General features: G+C 37.9%; 3 protein-coding genes across 3 annotated transcripts; all 3 read left to right on the top strand.

The window, feature by feature from the left end:
* Positions 1-3,547: 3,547 nt before the first annotated feature.
* LOC140161188 (complement C1q tumor necrosis factor-related protein 4-like) lies at positions 3,548-6,968 on the top strand. Its single transcript, XM_072184636.1, has 2 exons — positions 3,548-3,814; positions 5,176-6,968. The coding sequence occupies exon 2, from the start codon at positions 5,307-5,309 to the stop codon at positions 6,081-6,083; it is 777 nt and encodes a 258-aa protein (XP_072040737.1). The 5' UTR covers positions 3,548-3,814; positions 5,176-5,306; the 3' UTR covers positions 6,084-6,968.
* Positions 6,969-8,063: 1,095 nt separating this feature from the next.
* On the top strand, positions 8,064-10,692 carry LOC140161186 (uncharacterized). Its single transcript, XM_072184635.1, has 2 exons — positions 8,064-8,182; positions 9,774-10,692. The coding sequence occupies exon 2, from the start codon at positions 9,794-9,796 to the stop codon at positions 10,673-10,675; it is 882 nt and encodes a 293-aa protein (XP_072040736.1). The 5' UTR covers positions 8,064-8,182; positions 9,774-9,793; the 3' UTR covers positions 10,676-10,692.
* Positions 10,693-14,595: 3,903 nt separating this feature from the next.
* LOC140161184 (uncharacterized) lies at positions 14,596-20,113 on the top strand. Its single transcript, XM_072184633.1, has 2 exons — positions 14,596-14,710; positions 18,123-20,113. Exon 2 carries the CDS (start codon positions 18,134-18,136, stop codon positions 19,034-19,036), a length of 903 nt encoding a protein of 300 aa, XP_072040734.1. The 5' UTR covers positions 14,596-14,710; positions 18,123-18,133; the 3' UTR covers positions 19,037-20,113.
* Positions 20,114-20,707: the final 594 nt, after the last annotated feature.

The raw sequence follows: 20,707 nt of genomic DNA, 5'->3' as shown, positions 1-20,707 counted from the left end.
TTTACAGACTAAGAAGACCCTTTGCCAATTTATGGGGGGGGGGGTGCATTGCATCCCCTGGCTATGGGCCCGAAATGATTTCCTTTTTCTCTTAACTTTGTGGTGGTGTAGGTATGCAATCAGAGAAATTATTTGGCATACTGTGGTTATGAGGGAGTAGATGAGCATATTTGCCCTCGACATCAACCAACTAATCATGTCCGTATGAAATTTACAATTTAGTTATGATGGGTTTGGAACAAATATGCAAATTAGGGTTAATTATGCTAATTAGGGTTATTATTAATATGTGATGCGATCAAGCAAAATCAGTCGGAACTCGGAAATATTGATTTTGAGATATAGCCAAACAAAGGAAATATTTCCTTTTGTTTCCTATTGTTTTGACAACTCTTTAATTGCTCATATCATTGGAACTGGTTGTTTAATTTCAATGGGGTTTTCTGCAAAATCCAGCTTTGTAAATACTTTTTACTATCATGTAAGAAACTGAAAATTTATTATTGCCGAGTTCCGACTGATTTTGCTTGATCGCATCACATATATATATTTATTTATCATCATTGGTTACTAAGATTAAGACCAGGGTGAGGGTTATGGTTAATCATGTGAAAGATTGATTTGTATATTTGTTACAAACCCATGAAACTATTATAGCCTTAAGTAAGTTGATCAATGAATTGTACGGTATGCTATTGACATATGCAAATTTATTTAAATAATATTGTGCACATATTATGTAATTTTGGTTGCATTTGTTTTATATTAATATATATTAGTTGAAATATATTTTGTTATCGTATACACAAGTAATGCTTTGTATATAAGATTTCTATATGTTATGCAAGCACTTGATATTTTATTGCAATTGTGCCTATGGATCATGCTCTGATTATAAAAGAAGTTGTTTACAGATAATATATTGTACATTACAAACTTATTAAGAGGTATTTTGTGATTCTAGCATCCTCCTGTTAGGTTATTGGTCTATAGATATCCACAATAAAAGCTTATTTCTGAATTTTGGATGATTGGGTTACATAGTTACATGTATTACAGCACCCCATAGGCAGCTGTGTTGCGATTTCGAGCTTTTGACAGTCACAAAATACAAATTGGATGATATTTCTGTCAAACGACTGAATCTGCTCACAAACATGTCTGAGGTTTCTGATGTTATAAAAATCTCCATATGTGGATGTTGATCACAAAGGGCCCCTTTTTTGTAAACAAATATAGATTGGGGTAGAAACCAGGTTGCACTTTAACATGTGCTTGTGTGGTGGGTAGCTTTAATGCAAGAATAGTGTCAAAAATAGTACACAAATACAAATAGTGAATGTGTTTGAGTACAATGGTAAGATTTTTTTTTAAATTCAGTGAATTATGGACTGTTCCATTCAACGAGGCACTGTCAGGCTGAATGGAACAGTTCATATTTCCCCCCAATAAAAATGGTCTTTCCTTTGTACGAATACGAATAAAGATGTTTAATATTTGTTTTATGTAACTCATAAAAAATTACCTTTCTTTGACTTCATTTAATAACTCACCAGGACAACAAAAATGAGTCTCAAAATTTTTTTTAACATTCATTTATCTTAGGGGGGCACATCATCAATTTTTGGGTTATTCCTAAGGGGAGTTTAAGGGCAGAGTAATGGGAGAGAACATGGACCTTTTCGAGCTTCATTATTTCTGAATTGTATGTCCAAAGTATATAAAACTATACATTTTTGGAAAGGAAATGAGTCAAGGAATCCCATGGTGACGTCAGATTTGTTCAAAAAGCTCAAGTTTTTGAAAAAATCACAAAAATTCACTTTTTTACCCCAATTTTTTTTGACAACTTAGAAAACAATCCGTTCGAAAAAAAAAAAAAATTAGTTAGCTTTTCATGAAGAGACATGAACTTAGGGAAGGTTTTTTATTTTTTTGAAATTAAATCTCTTTTTTCAAATATTGAAAAAAAACATGTGAAAAAAGCCATTTTGTCACTCTATTAAGCTAAAAATTGCACATAATGGTGTATATTTTTGTTTAAAACAAATATTTTGAAAAAATGAAAAAACCTTCCCTAGACTTTGATGTACTCTAAAGGATAGTGCAAAAAGTTTACCCTTTGCTTGCATATTTTTTGAGTTATCTTGTCACAAAAATCGTGCAATATTGTCAAAAGTGAACTCTGAGAAATCGATGTTTTAGTAAAAAAATGTCAAAATTATGCACAAAACGTCCTTAAATTTTAAAACGGTAAGACTTTCACACTTGTAAAAGCTGTATCTGGTGCATGGTCTAAATATGCATCTTTTTGCACCAATGAATCTATAATCTCTGCTTTCAGTGCGCCAAAATTCAAAATAATTAAAAAATCTAAGTGGCATTTTGACTGCAAATTTTTGTTTTGTTTACACCACATTTACTGGCGTTAACAACATACCGAATGCGCCTTGACTGCGTTGGACATACGCCAAGCAGAGTTAACGCCACAATCACGCTGACGCGAATCGCGCAGCGTAATCACAATATTTCGATTCAAGCATTTCTGACTCATTATTTCCGCCAATTTACTAAGCTGTCTTGAGCCATGTGACTTTTTAGAGTTGAAAAGAGTGAAATAAATCAAGCAAAAATACGAATAAATATTAGCAAGTTGTATTTTATCAGTTTCAAGTGAAAGAATACATCTTAGTGTTGATAAATATCAAAAAATCTCAAATTCGGTCGTGGACGAATGTGTCTTCCATTACTCTGGCCTTAAGTGGAGAGCAACAAACTGTTGACAAAAATTTGAGTAATTGGTCAAAATATTGTTTCAAAAAAGTTCAAATGGGCTATTCCATTTAAAATCCACACTACCCATGTGGAAGATTTAGCTAAAGTCTGCCACAGAGGGAGTATGAATTTTGAATAGAATAGACAATTGGATAACTTATATTTGAAATACTCACTTCAGTTGTGGAAGGTTAGGTAAAGCTATAATACAGGGGGTAGTATGGGTTTCAAAATAATTAACCCTGACCAATTACATTTGAAAAAGATACTCCCCCTGTGGAAGATATTTCCAAAATCTTCCACAGGGGTAGTGTGGATTTCAAATGGAATAATCCAATGTTTTTTAAGACAGTTGGGTAAACAATTTTTCAGATGAAATTATTCAACATTCTTCTTATTCAACATTCATCTTATTCAACATTCTTCTTGTACAATTGGGTTGTGGTTTGAGGTCAAATTATTCAGCATTTCTTATTTTTATCTCTTTATTATCAACTGCTAGTTGTGAATGTTAAAATTGGTGTTATTAGCTGTTAAAATTTTAGTCTTGTTTGTTTTGTGTGACTTAAAATTTAATTGTATGGGCTGGTCTCAAGTTGGTGATATTGTGCACAATAAATATTCTATTCCATGCTGATATGTATCAGCTGAATGTTTCTTTTGAAATGTAGATTAATAAATATGCCGATTTTCACAAAATGAGCTGTCTTGTTTAATTTTTCAATAAAAATGTGATCAGTTTAGTGAGTCATTAATATGTAAGCCACAACATTATCCAGGAGATGTAGTTTGCAGTCTGTTGTTGGATATGTTCCAGTAGAACTTGAATCACCCTTCACAACCGGAGTTACTATATCCGCCTTTGCATCTATATAGTATCAATTCAAGTTTATTCACTTGCTGCATAATTCACTGGTAGCTTTACGAGGTCATACAATTTGTGTAAAGAGAAAACTGTGTTGGATTATCTCTTTACCAAAGAATTTGATACAGATTTTACTGAAAACAGGCTGGGATTGGTGTTAATTTGATTACTTGGGTAAGTACACAAATGGATTGTATTCATATTCAATAGAGATGCAAAGACAGTGTTTAGACTAGGAAAAAGTTGCAATGCAATTTTTACTTATTCACTGTGCCATATAGGGGGTAAGGTGGGATAGGGTAGGGAATGGTGGGAGGGTAGAGGTGGTTGGAGGTAGTGTAAGGGTACAGGTGAAGTTGAGGATGGATGGGGTAGGAGCGTGTTAGGGGTATGAATGTGTAGGAGTAGATTAGGCCTAAAAAAAACTTTAAAAAATTGTTAGATTGGCGTAACCCAACCGACCCTAAAAATAAGCCCGACCCTAGACTTTTTTTCTTACATTTTTGCAAAAAAAAATTTAAAACAATTAAAAAAAATGTAATTAAAAAAAAAAATATTAAAGAAGTTCCAATTTACACAATTTACAGCTTAAAATGTGCGTTAAAAAAATAAAGATTAAAAAATTGCCGACCAACCTACCCTAATATTTTTTATGTTACGCCAATCAAACAATTGTTTTAGGCCTTAGTGGTGGGGTACCATGGGGTAGGGTTTGTTAAGGGTAAAGGTGTTAGGGTAGGGGTATAGTGGGAGGGTAAGGTTAGGGTAGGAGGGTGGGTAAGGGAATGGGTGAATGAATGAATGAATGGTAGGTAGCTGTAGAATTTATGAGGTAAACAGTGGAGGGATGGGGTAGGGGATAAGGGTATGGGTAAAGGTGGGTGGGGTAGGGTAGATAGGGGTGGGGTAAGGGGTAAAAGTGTTGGGAGTAGGATAGGGTAGGTACAGAGCGTAGGAAGGTAAACAGTGGAGGGTGGGATGGGGGTAAGGGTGGGGTGGGGATGGATGGATGGGGTATGGGTGAGGTGGGATAGGGATGGTGTGGGGTTGGGATGAGGTTAGGGGTCAGGTGGGAATAGGGTTTATGGGGTAGGGTGTGGTGGGGTAGTAGGTAGGGGTGTGCTGGAAGGATAACACCTTTGCACCTATTTTATCTGATAGAATAAGGCTGGGGTATAGTGATGGTATGGGCATCAATCACAAAAGCAAGCAAGGTTTGTGGTCCGAGAACCGCATTGCTTTATAGTGTAATCTCAATGTTTTATTATGTTGTGTGATGGGATAGGCCTTATAACCAACCTCATAATTAGTTCCACATTTCCGATTCAGGTATGAGGATTTACATAACTTTGCGCTCAAATTATGTGATTCTGAATTCATGTTTGCCCTCAATGTGATACCAAATTCGATCACATCTGTATTGGGACAATTCAAGGTGTGAATCCATTATTTTCTAATCATTTTAATTTGTTCTTCATAGTTGCCTCTAATTCACTTTTAACTTCAACTATTTCTATTTTAATATTTCTATACAGAAAACCAGCATAAACCATCAACATGGAGAAAACATACCTAATGATCATATGTCTACTAATTGGCTACCAACTTGAACCAGCCTGGTCTCAGGCTGCCAGTGTACCTGATGAAAGCCCAATGAACTCATGTAATGCTTGCTGTCAAGGTCCTGCAGGTCTGCCCGTGTGTGCCGGGTGCAGCAGGAGCAGCCGGTGCTGCTGGAACTCCCGGCAACAATGGTTTACCGGGAAGAGATGGAATAAAAGGAGAAGCCGGCAGAAAGGGCGACTTAGGTGAACGAGGTGAGAGAGGAGAAGCTGGCTTGTTAGGTCCACAGGGTCCAAGTGGAGATCTTGGAGAACATGGACTCCAAGGTATTCCAGGCAAAGTAGGCCCTGGTGGGATTGCTGGAATGAATGGATCAAATGGAAGACCTGGATCTGATGGAAGCCCTGGGCCTGCAGGAAGCCCTGGATCCAGTGGATTGAAAGGACAGAAAGGTGAAGCTGGTGGTCAAAGAAGATCAGCTTTCTCTGTGGTAAAAACAAGTCCTCAGACAGGAAACTCTGGTGACACACTCACATTTGATGTGATTGAAACCAATATTGGAGGTCACTACAGTTCATCGACTCATAGGTTTACCTGTCAGATTCCTGGCACATACGTCTTCATGTTCACAATAGCTTCTGTAAGCTCCAGTCATGACCCACATGTTTACCTGATGAAGGATGGCAGTCGCAAGACCCTTGCCATAGTAAGAGAAACTGATAGTGGTGGATCCATTTATCTACAAGCTAGTCAAGGGGTCGTGTTACAGCTGGATGTGGGCAATCAAGTCTGGTTGCAGTTTGGCAGTAGTGGGGATGCGGTACATGGTTACCCAAATGAGTCCACTACATTTTCTGGTTTTTTACTGTATGAAGATTAGACTATCTCCTATATAGCTCCTATGCATTGAACTCTAATCATAAACTATTAACATGCTGAAAGACAATCAGAGATGTTAAGATGAATAGTTGGTTCAATATAATCCACTATCTACTGACTGATTTCATTTAACCACAAGGCTCTAACACAAAACCATAGACACATTTTTGTAAAATTATTTCTGATAAACATCCTGAACTTGGCAAATGTTGTTATCTGCTTGAGAGAACCCCATGTAACCATTGCACTGTTCAATAGCCTTATTGTGATGTGGTGGGAGTCACACGAGCCCTGAGCATAATATGATACGCGCGCAGCCGTGCATACTGCCAGGCAAACAACAATGAAAATTGTGATGATGTGTGCGCATACTGCCAGGCATTGATGTCAGAAGTCAACTCATCTATAGAGTAAACAGGTACAGTTGCTAATTGATTATAGCTTCCAAAGTCGCTAGCTGTTGCTATGGAGCATCACTTGAATTCCACTCAAGCTACATCTTGTATGTTTTCCCAAAAGTAAACTGGATCATCATAATGGTATTTGTAAGAAGAGCTCAAGTGAATGGGCTGTCACATTTGTTATCGTAAACACAAGTAATGTTTTCTAAAATAAAGATTTATATATGTTATGCAAGCACTTGATATTTTATTGCAATTGTGCCTACAGATTATGTTGAAAGGGATTTTAAGTAATGGGTCAAAATATTTATTTAAAAAAGTCAAAAGTCAAATATCAAAATATTATTAATCCTGTTAGAATGCCAATTTCCTGTCACATTCTGTATAAAGCTACACAAAGTAAACTTTATCAACCTTCTTTGAATCTTTGTTGGGGAAACTTTTTGAATCTTTGTTGGGGACATTTTTTGAGGTCAAATTATTTAGCTTTCTTATTTATTTATTTATTTATTTCAACTTATTGTTATCTCTTTATTATCAACTTCAAGTTGTGAATGTTAAATTGGTGTTATCAGCTGTTAAAATTTTAGACCTGTTTGTTTTGTGTGACTTAAACAACATTTGTATGGGCTGGTCACAACTTGGTGATATTGTGCCCAATAAATAATCTATTCCACACGATATGAAAGTCTTGGAAATTTTTTTCAAGCATCTAAATTTCAGATTGAACACTTGTGGGACATGCTTAGTCATGCAGTGCGTGCCAGCCAGGCCCGTACGCAGGGGGGGGGGGGGGGGGCAGGGGGGGCGGCCCCCCAAAAAATTTTGGGAAAGTATACTTGGAAAAAAGTCCACTTTTTCAAAATCAGCACCCCCCCAAATAAAATCCTGCGTACGGGCCTGGTGCCAAAGCAACCAAATTGAATGACCTGCGACAAATCCTGGTTGAAAAATGGAATGCATGATCCCACAGCAACATGTGACCAGGCTGGTGAGTAGCATGAGGAGAGGGTGCCTGGCTGTTATGGATGTGTATGGTTTTCCACCTGTTATTGAGGTTAGCAACTAGTTTTGTTTGAGCACAGAATAATGGTCAATTTAGCACATTCTGTTTTAGGCCCCACTACATTCATAAGACGTGCACTCAGCCGTGAAAAAGGTGATTGTTTCAAATGTGGTGTCACTGTAAAGGGGAATAAAGTAGCTATCCATTGATATGCAACATGATATGAACATGTCACAAATAATCTGAGATATAGATCTTGAAAAACTTTCTAAACTTTTGTTGAGGACTTTATATCAGCTGAGTGTTTATCTTGAAATGTAGATTAATAAATATTCAGATTTTCACAAAATGAGCTGTCTTATGTTTGGTTTTTCAATCAAAATGTGATCAATCAAAATGAGTCATACCTAATACTCACAATTAAATTCCCCATGTGACAGGTTTGACAAAATGTTGCAATCTGATGTTGGATATGTTCCAGCATAACTTGAATCACCCTTCACAACCGGAGGTACTATATCCGGCTTTGCATCTAGTATCTATATAAGTTTATTCACTTGCTGCATAATTCACTTATCGCTTTACGGATTCATACAATTCACACAAAAAGGAAATGATTGGATCATCTCTTTTAGAATTTGATACAGATTTTACTGAAGACAGGCTGAGATTGGTGACAGTTTGATTACTTAGGTAAGTAAGCAAATGGATTGTATTCATATTCAATAGTGTTTAGACTAGCAAAAAGTTGCAATTATTATCTATTCATTTTACCTTGACAGTCGCGGGGGTCCTTTCGAACGTTCCTATGAGTCAAATAGGGCCCAAACTTACGCCAGAGTGAACACGATAATGCGATTGATTTTCTTACATGTAAAATACAGCCGATTCAGAGAGAAAATCTAGACAGTTACTTTTTGTTGGCCGCTGAGCTATATCTTTTCAGATACTTCATAACGCGTTTCCATTAAGTTGACAAGCTATTTCTCCTTGCTTTAAAGAGAGCACAAATATGCACACAGTATATAGACAATTGAATGAATTGAATTTGTGCTAGGATTTCACTTAATATAACTATTTTTTTAATTTTATAAATATAATACCTCATACCTAATCAAGAACATCAGATAATATTGTAAAGGCCATAAATATACGCACTCATGCATAGGGAGACGAACATGATGAAGTTAATCTGTTCATTTCACTCAATCATTAACCTTTGGAACATTTCGCATGCATATTGTTTGTCTCAATGCCTTCTCGGCAATATCGGGCCATATTATATAAATCGTGAAACTGTAGAACGATCTGTTGGTCAGCATAGATATTGAATAAAATTGAATCCCATCACTTCAATTCAAAGTTACACCCTTTTTTGAAATACTGGTTACCAGCGACTTAAAATGAATAGATAATAATTTGTTACTTATACACTGTGCCAAATAGGCCTATTTGATGCAAATGGGTACACAAATCATCATTCTGAAGTTGTCTATTGACCATATTACAAAACCTCACACCTTTGCACCTATTTTATCTGATAGAATAAGGCTGGGGTATAGTGATGGTATGGGGCATAAATCACAAAAGCAGGCAAGGTTAGTGGTCCGAGAACTGCATCATGCTAAAGAACAAATTGTATGAGTGGATTTTTATATCATGTGTCTGAATGGCGGAATTTGTATTGATTACGTAACACCCTATTCTTTTAATGAGATATATTTCAAATTTGACGTATGATTTTAGAGTTTTGACACTGACAAACAGTTTGTTCCTTAGCACTCCAGCTGCATTGTCTGAAAATGTAAGCTTCGCACCTGTTAAGATAAACTGCCCCGGACGATGATTCTAAAGTCTTATGTATTTCTTTATAATGTTGCAATGAATTGTGGGAAAATCATGACGTCAGTACGTACAAGTACGTAATGCGTACTATAGAAAAAATATTAAATTTGTGTACATCGTGGAACATTCAACTACGCTTGTTACTCCGCGACTAATCATGCTAACTACACGCGCGTACAATGCTACTCTACGCGTCCATATTAGCGAGGCTATCTGCGTTACAACTGCTTACTACGCACAGCCACGCAAAGAGTATGTTCCACGATGTACACAAATTTGATAATTTTTCTATAGTACGCCTTTGTTTGCACTGATCATATCGATAGTGGGAAAGTTTGAGGTGTGAATCCATTATTTTCAGACCATTTCAATTTTTTCTACATAGTTGCCTCCAATTCACTTTTAACTTCCATTATTTATATTTTATGTTTCTATACAGAAAACCAGCATAACGCCAACATGGGGAATACATACCTGATGATCGTATACCTACTTATTTGCTACCAACTTGAACCAGCCTGGTCTCAAGATACTATTGCACCTGATGAAAGCCCAATGAACTCATGTAATGCTTGCTGTCAAGCTCCTGCAGGTCTGCCCGGTGTGCCGGGTGCAGCAGGAGCAGCCGGTGTGCCAGGTGTAGCAGGAGCAGCCGGTGCTGCCGGAACTCCCGGCAACAATGGTTTACCGGGAAGAGATGGCATAAAAGGAGAAGCTGGCAGGAAGGGTGACTTAGGTGAACGTGGCGAGAGAGGAGAACCTGGCTTGCCAGGTCCACAGGGTCCAAATGGAGATCGTGGACTCCAAGGTTTTCCAGGCAAAGTAGGCCCTGGTGGGATTGCTGGAAGGGATGGATCTGATGGAAGACCTGGGCCTGCAGGAAGCCCTGGACCCACTGGATTGAAAGGTGAAGCTGGTGGTCAAAGAAGATCAGCTTTCTCTGTGGCAAAAACAAGTTCACAGACAGGAAACTCTGGTGACACACTCACATTTAATGTGGTTGAAACCAATATTGGAGGTCATTACAACCCATCCACTCATAAGTTCACCTGCCAGGTGCCTGGCACATATGTCTTTGCATTCACCATAGCATCATCAAGTTATAATTCCAATCATGACCCATATGTTGATCTGGTTAAAGATGGTGCTGAGATGGCACGAGCTATTGTAAGAGAAACTGATGGAGGTGGAATTATGTATTTACAAAGTAGTCACAGTATTGTGTTGCAGTTGAATGTGGGCAATCAAGTCTGGTTACGATTTGGGAGCAATGGAAAATCTGTGAGCAGTGATAGGTTTAAGCTTAACACTTTCTCTGGTTTTCTGCTGTATGAGCAATAAATCAGATAACATTTTTATATCAGAATTTGGATTTCTATGATTTCACAAAGTCTAATCACTTATCGACCTTTGCCCAACATGCCCAAGGTGATAGTCTTTTTTCTTTTGTGAGCTGTTTTGTTTCATTTTATTCTCATTTCTGTATATTTTACATTTTGTTTGATAGTGCCATCTACCAAAAAAGTTCCAAAAATTAATACAAAAGAATTGCCATGTTATAGGAACTGTGCCTGTTTATGCGACAAATGTTCCATCTTGTAGATAAGTTGTCTGCGCTGCGTATAAACCATCAAAAGCTCTGCCCACTCATTCCAGTAAAAAAGATCTTGCCAACAGATTCTCCAAGTTCTTTGATGAGAAGGTACAAAAAATTTGCATGTCACTTGACCTCGCAACTACGACGTCAAGTTCTGCAACTACAACTATGACAAGACGTGAATGTAAGAGCAGTTTCACCAACTTCCAACCTCTCACAAATGAAGATATGCTTAAGGTTATCACTCATAGCCAAGTGAAAACCTGCTCTCTTGATCCGCTACCAGCGAAACTCACCAAAGATGTGCTTCCTGATTTACTTGCACCAATTACTGACATTGTGAACGCGTCTCTACAATCGGGCGTTTTTCCATCAGACCTTAAGCATGCTCATGTTACACCATTATTGAAGAAGTCAGCGGCGTTCGACACCGTTGACCACAGTATTCTGCTGCGTCGACTGAAAGAATGTTTTGGTGTGAGAGGAACTGCTCATTGTTGGTTTGCTTCTTATCTCAGTGAGAGAAAGCAATCTATTCTCATTGATGGCAAAGAGTCTGATCCTACGACCATGGAATGGGGAGTGCCACAAGGATCAGTTGTTGGTCCAGAATTGTTTGTTGCTTATTCTTCACCAATAGAAGACATTGTTGAACTTCATGACCTGTCATGTATGTCATACGCAGATGATAGCCAGTTGTATGTTATCATTAAACCATCTGAGCGTATATACTAACACGTTGGCTAAGCTTGAAGCCTGCATTTGTGACATCCGGGCATGGCTTTCTGACAATAAACTTATGCTTAATGACAGTAAAACTGAGTTGCTCCATGTAAGGTCAAAATACAACAAAAACGTGCCTGAAGTGACCATCACTATTGGTGACACTACCATTTCTTCTTCAGCGGAGGTTCGCAACTTGGGTGTCTTGTTCGATGAGAAGTTGTCAATGACTAGCCATGTCAATAGTGTCTGTTGGCGTGCATTGTACGCAATCCATAGGATTGGCAAATTGCGTCGATACCTGGATTCTATAAACACCGAAAAATTGGTGCATGCATTTGTGACCTCACGTTTAGATAACTGTAATTGTGTTCTCGCCGGCCTTCCAGAAAAAGAACTCCAAAAACTTCAACGCGTCCAAAATGCTGCAGCCAGAGTGGTTACACTGACAAAGAAATCTGAGCACATTATGCCAGTTAGGTACCAGCTGCACTGGCTTCCAATCAGGGAGAGAATAGCCTACAAAATACTGCTATTGACTTTCAAGATCCTTCATAGTCAGGCGCCAGTCTATCTCTCTGTCGTCACAGAATTGTCGCATACACTCCAAGTCGGGTTTTAAGATCATCCTCACAGAACTTGCTGCGCGAGCATTCCAGCCACACAACTACCTATGGAAGGAGCTTCTCTGTGATTGCACCAAAGTTATGGAACAGTCTTCCTTCTCATATTAAAAACTCCGGTACAATTTACCAATTTAAAACTCATCTCAAAACTCATCTTTTCAACCAGGCTTACTGCTGAACTGCTCACGAACCATGTTATTTCACATTATTTCTGATTATGTACTCTATGATTGATTATTGTGTTTTAATGATCTCAGCATGTGTATATTTGGCTGATTTTAGTCGTTTTTAGCTTTAAGTGTAAATTGGCTCAGCATTATTGATGTTTGTGTATTATTATGATTGCTGGTTTTATCCTGTTGTAGATTAAGATTTAATAATTGATATTATTTTTGATAGTTCTGTAGTTTTTAAGATGTTTGTAGTTTACGGTATTTTTCCTTTTGTGCAGCGCCTCGAGACCCTTTGTTTTGAGCGCTTTATAGATGTCCATTATTATTATTATTATCCTTGCAGCGGCAAATCAAGGGTGCATGTAAAGTGTGCTGAGGCTATGGATGGGTGTGGGGGGGGGTTAGTGAACTACATATTTTATGGAAACCGAATTATTACGTTATGCAAGTCATCTAAAGGGAATGCTTATATTTACCATATTTTGGTAAAACAATGTTGTAGTATTTACATGGGGTGGGAGTTTTAAGCGGAGAATCCAATTTTTTGGGGGGTCTTGAGGGGAAATCTGATTTTTTTTACTTGAACATAAATGTTATGTCTTAAATGGAGAAAATGGGGAATCCAAAAATTTTGCATTGGACACGAGTGGGGAACACCGAATATTTAGTAACAATTCCGACACCCTTGTCAAACAATTTGAATGGTCCCTTAAAAAGATGCAAGTTTTAAAATGTCATACTGGTCCACATTTTGTGACACTTTCTTCACACTCTCAATTCAACAGGTAATGATGTAATGTCAAATAGCAGGGAAATATTAATATTGAAGTTAGCATGGGGGTGGGGGCACAAAATTAACACAACTTACCATAAAGGTATGTTCCCCTGGAACGACCCGTTTTTGGACCACACAGCTCCGAAAGACCCCCACCCCCAAATTTTACCAAAACAGAGTGTTGAAAAGACACTTGATTTGGATGGCTGAAAAAGAACCAAAATTACACACAGGATTACTTCAATACTCTACTCTAAACACATCAGTAGCCAAGAAGTTGTCCAAATGACAAAACAACAAAATACACTGACATGAAATACCTTCCTGGTCCACATGTCACAGCCCATTTGATGTGTGTAATTAATTGTAACAGCAATGTGGACTTTCCCATCTCAGGATTGCCTCACAAAAATAACTCTTGTACCCAACAAACATAAACACAACACGATATAGGCAAACACAGACACATACACCCCCATGCACCCCAACACCCTATCACAAATACCTTCATTTGTTTTGACTTCTTCACATGCCTTAAACTCTATGTTGCCACAATTTCCAGGCTGTGACATGTGATACAGCAAGTGGTTCCATGCCAGTGCATTTTTCAGTTGTCAGTAAGGCTGCGATCACATAGAAGTATACGGTATTCGCTATACGAAATACGCTCATTCAATCAGGCTGAGTTCACATAGTATACTCATATTGTGAACTCAGCCTGATTGAATGAGCGTATTTCGTATAGCGAATACCGTATACTTCTATGTGATCGCAGCCTAAGGTATAAAGGTTTGGATATTGAAAATTCATTTTGATGGACAGAATTTCAAGATATGACCATGTGAAAAATGTTCTTTTGAGTGTCGTTTATATAACTACATGTAGTAGCATTTTAAAGACCCACTGAAGAAATCTATACCACTGCAAAGACTTATGCAAGAAAGAAAGATTTAGTAGGACCACAGTATATCAGGCAGTTACAGTTGAAACCAACTGTTGTATACAATGACATTTAAATTCTGTGTGCTAGGCCTACTAGTAAAATATGCAATGAATAAATATTGATAAACAGACAACATCTATATTTTAGGCCTATGTATTGACATTGCAACCTGGCACGTAATGTAATGTACTTTAGTCATCAATGTAATCAAATCAGTATAATATTATCAGCTTTTGAAATAAAGGGTTTTACTAAAATTCAATCACCCTGTACTAATGCATTGCTTGATATTATTTTTGGGTACAACTTGGGCCACCCTTCATGGTACAGGAGGTCATGCATCAGATAAGCTTCTGATACTGGCATCAATTCAAATTTCACAGTTACTTTTATTATATCCTATACCTAATAAAAGTAGTAGAGCTTGTGTATTTCTTCAGATTCCACCAAGTAAAATCAGAGAAGTCTCCACGAAAGTCTACAAGGATTTCTTTGAAGAGAGGACAGTGGCTTTGACTAGTCTCAATAGGCCTATTAAGGTAAGTACAGAAATGATTGGATCATTTTTAAAAATGTTATAATTTAGGGTTACATGTTTTGTGTTGTTTATTTGACAGTGTATTTCGGTTATATCTATAAATGCACTTTTATAAATACGCACATGACCCATGGGCACGACATACCAAGACCAGCAAGCGTGACCAAATCCTCATGCACTGACCATTATACAGGGATGAAAGTGGCTTGAAGTGACTTGGCAGGAAAAGCCTGAAAAAGCGCGTAAATTTGGGCTATAAAGCCTCAAAATGGGCCGGCTGAAAATAAATAAAAGTGCAGAAATTTGGAGTAGCAAAAGGCCTGAAATCAGGCAATTGCCTGAAAACTGACATCCCTGATTATACAGAAAAGGATAGGAACTCTGTAGATAAATTTCATCAAATTTAAGTATTAATTGAATTGCAAAATTATTACACATTTTGCAATTCCGTTATCAAAAACAACACTTTGAAAGTATTTGACGACGGAAAAAAATATTCAACGACGGAAACGTTTACAATATAATCACAAAGTTGAACAAAATAGAAAATTTTGCTGCACAGCAGTCTCATGTTGTTCCGCCTTTGCATTCAAATGTATAGAAAGACCACCCGCTATGTAGAAGGTCACTTCGAGACTTACTGTCTATAAGCTGTTATGGCAGCGTGGAGGTGGTCACATGCGCATTATAAAAGCGCATTTATATATAACCGAAGTACACTGTTTGATGATTGCTAGCAAGTCCAATTTAATTGAAGCAAGTACACCAAGATGTTTTCTATAGCTCATTTGGCTTCCTTGAGAGAGTGGTATCAGTATGTTGTGGTCGATGCGTCACACATTTACAGATGTACCACCTTTGATTGCACAAGTAATGCCAGTTCCTTGAGTCACCTCATACTGGTGCACGCACTGATGTCATAGTCTCGAGGAAACCAAATGGACGAATTGATGCCGATCGATCGTACATTCATCCAATGGTCTATATGAAATTTCCACTTGTCAGTTGAATGACCTTGATCCCCATTCTCCACAGACATGCAGGGCATTTAATTTCATGAAGGTGTTTTTGGGAGGGGGAGCTCAACTTTAGTAGAAGTGACAGGTATGTGCCTGTCATTAGGACCCCTGTTTTGAAGTTGAATACACCCGATAACCCCCCTTTTTTAAAGTCATAGCTGATGACCCCCCCCCCTTTTGTTTTAGAATTTCATTATCAAAATGCCATAAAATAATGCAGAAACTTTCAAATCCTCTTATTTCAGCAAATTTGTATGTACAGACTTGACTTTAGTGTGGAATATTTTTTGAAAAATTCCAAGGGAAGGGATCTGCATAAACTGCATGGGCTCAATATAAAGTGTACTGAGGCTTGTGGATCAACGTCTAGGCGTTGTGCCTGTGCGTAGCGCACTATAAATCACTGCGCTTTAATAAAAAAAAAAAAATTGGAGTGTGTCGGGAGATGGTGTAAAATAATTGTTTGATACAAAATTTGCTTTCCATGAGTTTACATTGTGGTGCTGATAATGTAGTTTAACTTAAAATGGCGGATTTAAGGAGACCGAATTTGAGCTTTGTGGGGTAAAATTTTATAATTTAATGTTATAGTAGTTACTAATTTAAAAAAATTTGTTGACATTTTTTTTTACTGTTACCTGGTTTTGATATAGCACAAAAACTTCATGAAATGTGTGTAAGTTAGCGTAGGGTGTTTCAGTGCTCACTCCCTGAACCAACCAATTTCTTCATCAATAATTGTAGTAATTGTGTGCAATATGAAGCTCATACAACATTCTGTTATGAGACAAAAACCAAATTTAACTCATAGTTTAGAGCCATAATTACAATACAATGTTTAGACAGTTTTGTCACCCAGGTCGAGCGACTTCGTCAGTAATGCGGCCCATACACATACGTTCAATATAATTAAGCAATATCAAAGACCCTAGATACAAGAGTGGATACAAAATCTACCAATGAACACGCACAATGGTAGATTTTGTATCCACTCCTGCATCTAGGGTCTCCAATATTGATTAATATTTTGATCGTGTATGGGCCGCATTATGCGATGATCCGCCTCCTCGGGTGCAGTTCTTAACAGCAGATCATACATGTGATTTAGAGAGTAGATGCCCTTGTCATGGTTAATAGTTTCAGTACCCCTCTTTCTGATCCAAAATGATTTGTGTATATTTCTGGTTTACTTGTACTTGTGTCCTTATCAATTATGCTTGCCCTCCTAGTTAAGGGGGTACTACACCTTCAATAAATTTGTGTTTATTTTTGCATTTTTCTCAAAACTAATAACACAGTGGTAACAAAGTTATGTATATTATAGGGGCAAGGAATCCAATTACTACACTGGAATTTCAATGACCCAAGACAAGCGGTTTGTTAATTATGATAAGAAATAAGGTACCGCTAGGATGTACCTCGTTTCCTATCATATGCACTGAACCACTTGACTTGAGTCACTCAAATTTCAGTGTAGTAATTGGATTCCTTGCCCCAATAATATATATAACTTTTATTACCAGTGTGCTATTATTTTTTGAGAAAAATGCAAAAATAGTCACAAATTTACCACAGGGGTGTAGTACCCCCTTAATGACACAATTCTCTTGTGTGACATGGTCTGTAATGGCCGACATGTGCTGTTCCAGATTCTTGTCTTTTTGCCCTGGTATATTTGATGTCCTTGACTTACTTTTTCAGCATCTTTTCTGTGTTCGTTTAGTCTTGTTTCAAATTTTATTCCTGTTTCGCTGATGTATGGTTTGCTGCAAGTTTGGCACAGAATTTTGCAGACTGACACAGTCACATGTTTGCAAGGTGTAAATCTTATCTTTCGGATGAACCAGCCATCGCTTCAGAGAATTGTAGGGTTTCATAGCTGTCTTATTCGGTATTCCGTACTATTTGAAAGAACGTTGGAAGCTTTTCAGAGACTCCTTGCACGTAAGGAATGATGACAATTCCTTTGCTCTGATCTTCATCATCTTTCTTGCTCTTTGGTTTTGATTGTTTGTTTTGCATCTGCTGTTTAGTCTTGTCAATAGACCATTTTGGGTACCCACACTGGGCTAGCGCAGATCTGATTTTTCTTTCTTCCTCTAGTTTGTCAACTTCTTCGGTGACAATGGACTCCATTCTATCGAGCAGTGTTCTGACCACTCCTAGTTTTTGGTGGAGAGGCTGTTCTGAAGAGAAGTTTTTTTCAGTGGATTAACATTTTGCCACAACAGAGCTCATTTGAATTTCTCTTCAAAAACTTATTTGGCAAGGGATCAGAGAATATGAGCATTTAGATCTTTAGGTCAATACATAAATTGAAATTTCCATCTATTAAAAATGCTCATATTTAATAGTTTTTCAACCTTCCTTATATTCTTGTATAATTATTTGCAGCAACCTTCAACATGGAGAAGACATATCTGATGATCGTATGCCTACTAATTGGCTACCAACTTGAACCAGCCTGGTCTCAGGCTACCATTGCACCTGATGAAAACTCAATGCAATCATGCAATGCTTGCTGCCAAGGTCCTGCAGGTCTGCCCGGTGTGCCGGGTGCAGCAGGAGCAGCCGGTGTGCCAGGTGTAGCAGGAGCAGCCAGTGCTGCCGGCAACAATGGTTTACCAGGAAGAGATGGAATAAAAGGAGAAGCCGGCAGGAAGGGTGACATGAGTGAACGAGGCGAGAGAGGAGAACCTGGCTTGCCAGGTCCACAGGGTCCAAGTGGAGATCGTGGAGAACGTGGACTCCAAGGTTTTCCAGGCAAAGTAGGCCCTGGTGGGATTGCTGGAATGGATGGATCAAATGGAAGACCTGGATCTGATGGAAGCCCTGGGCCTGCAGGAAGCCCTGGATCCAGTGGATTGAAAGGACAAAAAGGTGAAGCCGGTGGTCAGAGAAGATCAGCTTTTTCTGTGGCAAAAACAAGTTCTCAGATAGGAAACTCTGGTGACACACTCACATTTGATGATATTGAAACCAATATTGGAGGCCATTACAACCCATCTACTAACAAGTTTACCTGTCAGATTCCTGGCACATACGTCTTCATGTTCACAATAGCTTCTTCAAGCTCCAGTCATGACCCACATGTTTACCTGATGAAGGATGGCAGTCGCAAGACCCTTGCCATAGTAAGAGAAACTGATAGTGGTGGATCCATTTATCTACAAGCTAGTCAAGGGGTCGTGTTACAGCTGGATGTGGGCAATCAAGTCTGGTTGCAGTTTGGCAGTAGTGGGGATGCGGTACATGGTTACCCAAATGAGTCCACTACATTTTCTGGTTTTTTACTGTATGAAGATTAGACTATCTCCTATGCATTTAACTCGAATCATAAACTATTACTGGGCTGAAAGACAATCAGATGTTAAGATGGATAGTTCCTTCAACATAGCCCACTTTCTACTGATTGATTTCATTTAAACCACAAGACTTTAACACAATACTAGAGACACATTAAAAAAAACTCATTTCTGAAGAACATCCTTGACTTGGCAAATGTTGGTATCTGTTAAAAACAGATAGGCCGCCCTCTCTAATTATAAAAAATTATATTGTCAAATTTAATTTATAGTTTACACTAAGAAGCTCTAGGAAAAAGTCGCAATTCAATTTTGACTTATTCCCTATCAAATTCAGTGATCAGTACAAGTCAACAGGTAGCCACTATTCAATTATGACTTGAAAGCTTGCTAGCTGTTGCTAAGAACCATCATTTAGTTGAATTCAACTCAACTTAAGTTTTATCGAGTTGCATCTATTACTACAGTATACAAAGAGCTTGGTTTCAAAACCCCTTACATCCACTTGCCCAATTTTGAGAACACATCAAAAAAATCACTGATATATGGGGGTTTGCAACAAAAGCAGTTTTGACGGGATGCTTGGGTAACCCCCTTTATATCAGTGATTTTTTTGATGATTTGTTGATGTGTTCTCAAAATTGGGCAAGTGGGTGTAAGGGGTTTTGAAACAAAGCTCTTCATATATAAATGGTTGGTCAAATTAATTTGTGTTTTTATCCTGATTGTCCACTAAAAACATTTAAGTCAATTCTCTGCATCACATCAATTCAAAGCTACACCCTTTTTTTAAATTGGGTTACCCACAATTTAAAATGTATGTAGTATAGTGTGAAGACTCCGACATTGACTCTAATTATTTATGGTAATCTTATTGCACTCAAAAGGCGAAGGCGAAATTTAATTGCAACTTTTTCAAGTGTAAACTGAGATATAATGGCATTTGTAAGAAAAAAGTGAAATTTAGCTGGGACAAATATGTCAATGGGACACACTCAGATGAAATCATGCATCACCATGGTGAAGTTAACACTTACTGTATCACCATGTACACCATAAATGGGCTGTAATATGGGCAGAGCTTGTGTTGAGATATTGTCCATTGAACCTCTCAAAAAACAATGGAAAACAAAGAATTTCCCAACCATTTTACTGATTTTCAATACCTTGCAAACAAAGAACAGTAATATATCAATGTAAGCTTATTTTGAGGAAATATTTATTTGCCCATTTAATGTGACTCATACCCAATCAATTTGACTGATCGATAGTGGGGATCCCAGATGCAGGATTGGATACAAAATAATATTTCTCTTCACTATTATTGAAGAGATCTAAACAAGTTTGATTTTATTGACGGTTGGACAATAACATCACTATTGATGTTCGTGTATACAGTGCACAATGGTAGATTTTGTATCCACTCTTGTATCTAGGGCCTTTGTATAGGGCGCCACCACAGAGGAGAGAGAAAACAGAGCCCGTACCACCAGTCTCCGCATCATCCGATAATGAGGGTCGATTGTTCCATGAAATGAATTACCACATATTTTCATGGTCTATCACGTAATCGCGAAAGCATGCAACGCTGGCGTGATTGTCTGACACGGCACGATCGAACAATCTGCCCTCATGAATATGCGAGAACTCACCTTATACAATACACAGGGACTT

Source organism: Amphiura filiformis, chromosome 9 (genome assembly GCF_039555335.1).
Source record: "Amphiura filiformis chromosome 9, Afil_fr2py, whole genome shotgun sequence".
NCBI lineage: Eukaryota > Metazoa > Echinodermata > Ophiuroidea > Amphilepidida > Amphiuridae > Amphiura > Amphiura filiformis.
The sequence above is the reverse complement of the archived record's forward strand: the minus strand, read 5'-3'. Positions and strand labels throughout refer to the sequence as shown.

Excerpts from the sequence above, each read along its gene's own strand:
- LOC140161186 (XM_072184635.1), top strand. The coding sequence starts at position 9,794 with ATGGGGAATACATACCTGATGATCGTATACCTACTTATTTGCTACCAA.
- LOC140161184 (XM_072184633.1), top strand. The coding sequence starts at position 18,134 with ATGGAGAAGACATATCTGATGATCGTATGCCTACTAATTGGCTACCAA.
- LOC140161188 (XM_072184636.1), top strand. The coding sequence starts at position 5,307 with ATGCTTGCTGTCAAGGTCCTGCAGGTCTGCCCGTGTGTGCCGGGTGCA.